General features: G+C 35.1%; 1 protein-coding gene across 1 annotated transcript; it reads right to left on the reverse strand.

The window, feature by feature from the left end:
- Positions 1–196: 196 nt before the first annotated feature.
- Positions 197–452, reverse strand: LOC118732429 (the record flags this gene model as incomplete). The annotated part of the gene is made up of 1 exon (XM_036461564.1): positions 197–452. A coding segment is annotated over exon 1 (199 nt), but the record flags the coding sequence as incomplete, so codon positions are not given.
- Positions 453–2,552: the final 2,100 nt, after the last annotated feature.

A 2,552-nucleotide genomic window follows, 5' to 3' on the forward strand; every position in this document is an offset into this window, starting at 1 on the left:
ACCACACTTTCTAAAAAACAGCTGATTTCGAAAAACTGTCGCTGCCACTGCCACTGCGTTATTATATTTTGGGCTTTAAAATTAAATTGCTTGCGAACGTCAAGAATTTGAAAAATTCCTCTGAGCGGTTTTACCTTCCTATTTTTTTATCATGATTGGCAGGATATAAAATCCCTAACTTATTTAAAAAACTCACTCTGAAACTCCAACCTTAGTATGGAAATGCGTTCATACACCACAGGCTCCATTTGATGAAGACGCGCAGCTTCACCTGTCTTACCATCTTCTAGATAAGCTTTGTCAATCATTTGCTTGCTAATTATGCCAGGCTCGATTTCTGGATAGATTATCTCATCCAAAGATTTGAGATTTTCAAGCTTCTTTGAGTCGCTCATTTCAGAAGATTAAAAGGGGAAAGGTGTGGTCTTAAAACAATTGGTAGAGAAGCAGGTATAAAGGGCTGTAAAAAAGACAAAGAGTCGGGTGTTAAAGGCCGTTTACATACTACTTTTGCTTCGCTTTGCTTCATAATTCCGCCTTGACCCTTTGGCCATTTAGTGTGACATACATATACTTATATACATACATGTATGTATGTACATTAGGGCGGCTCAATCTGTATTTGATTTTTTCGACTATGCGCGTATAGCACAGCAGGATTCTAGACATAATTCTAAGCAAATTTGCCGAAGAAATCATTGGTCTAAAATCAATTTAGAGTTTGCCAAATTGCAAAAATAGGTTTCTTAGCATTTTGCTGTAGTGTCGTAAAAAAGTATTTAAATATTGTATAAAAACATACTATAATGGGTTTTTGGTATGAGAATCCACTTCTGCGCTTATCTTTTTCTTAAAACTTTCAAAAGAGAACGCAACAGAGAATGTGTTCACATTTTCTTCGAACCCCATTTTCGCAATTTGGCAAACTCAAAACTTTGTTTAGAATTACACGTGGAATCCTTCTATGCTATACGCGCAAAGTAAAAAAAAAAAATTAACCGCTCTATTGCACATACATATGTACATATGTATATTATGGTGCCCCGCAAAAAATGTTGCGGTTTTCCACCGGCACTATAATATTTAAGACTTCCGCCAAACGCCTTCCGGAAAAATGTTAGGATTTACGCGATTTGGGCAGATTTGAAAATACCTCCAAAAATCCTATTATTTTGATTCTGTTGACATGATTTTTTTTTAATTTTTATGTGACCCTCTAAGCATAAACTTTTTTTTAATACTTTTAAACAAATTTTATTTATAAACAAGTAAGAAAGTCTAAGTTCGGGCGGAGCCGAACATTAAATACCCGGCGCAAGTATTGAATATAAGTTTTTTCACCTTTCCGAAAGCTACCGCTAGATGATAAACCGGGGTGTACCAATTTTGAGTAGCATCCTTAAATTTCGAAATATTGCAGTTTCAAGCATTTCTGAAATTTACCGTTATATGAAAAGCGGCCTTAGTTTTAGTCCACTTTCAATAATTTTCAACGTTTTGCTTTTATGTGGCAAGCACAATAATCATACCGAGGTTGGTACAAATTGGTAGAACGGTTACCGAGATAGATATGTATATGTGATCATAAGTGGGCGGTGCCACGCCCATTTTCCAAAATTTTATCACAAACGTATTTCTTGGTTAAGAGTTGTTGCAAGCATAAAGTTTGAATAAATTAGCTTTAATATTTACTGATTTATCGAAGATTTTGTATTTCTCTAAATTACCGTTATATGGGATGTGGGCGTGGTTATTGTCCGATTTTTTAAATTTTCGGCCATTTAGTATGCTGTACCAAGGCCAACAACTGTGCCAAGTGTGGAAGAAATCTGTGCAGCGGTTACCAAGTTATACACATGTAACCATAAGTGGGCGTGGCTACGCCCATTTTCCAAAAATTTATAATATTCTTATTTTTCGTCTGAAAATTATTAAAAATATCAATTTTGAGTGAATAATCTTCAGTAGTTACTAAAATATCGCAGTTTTCGTATTTCTGGAAATTACCGCTATATGGGAAGTAGGCGTGGTTACATGTGCGATTTCGCCCATTTTCAATACCAACCTACCTTGGATTAACAGAAACCTACATACCAAATTTCGTTGAGATATCTCAATGTTTGCTCGAGTTATCGTGTACACGGACGGACGGACAGACGGACAGACGGACGGACAGACAGACATGGCTTAATCGATTTCTCTATTCATTCTGAGCATATATGTATACATTTGTCTATATCTATCTCGATTCGTTTTGGCTGTTACAAATAACCGTTATGTGAACAAAATTAATATACCCTTGTGCACAAGTGCGCTCGGGTATAAAAAACCGATAAATTGAGGTATTTTCAAATCTGTCAAAAGCATGTGAATCTTCATATCTTTCTGAAATATTTTGGTTCTCAAACATTCTAACCGATTTTATAATTCCGATGGAAAAACCAGATGTTTTTGTATAGAGTGATGCACCCTAATGTATATACATACATAAGTATGTAATGTATAATATATATATATATTAAATACATACATATGTAACACCTTAAACCGCC

Source organism: Rhagoletis pomonella, unplaced genomic scaffold (genome assembly GCF_013731165.1).
Source record: "Rhagoletis pomonella isolate Grant_MI unplaced genomic scaffold, Rhpom_1.0 Rhpom_scaffold_20115, whole genome shotgun sequence".
NCBI classification, from domain to species: domain Eukaryota; kingdom Metazoa; phylum Arthropoda; class Insecta; order Diptera; family Tephritidae; genus Rhagoletis; species Rhagoletis pomonella.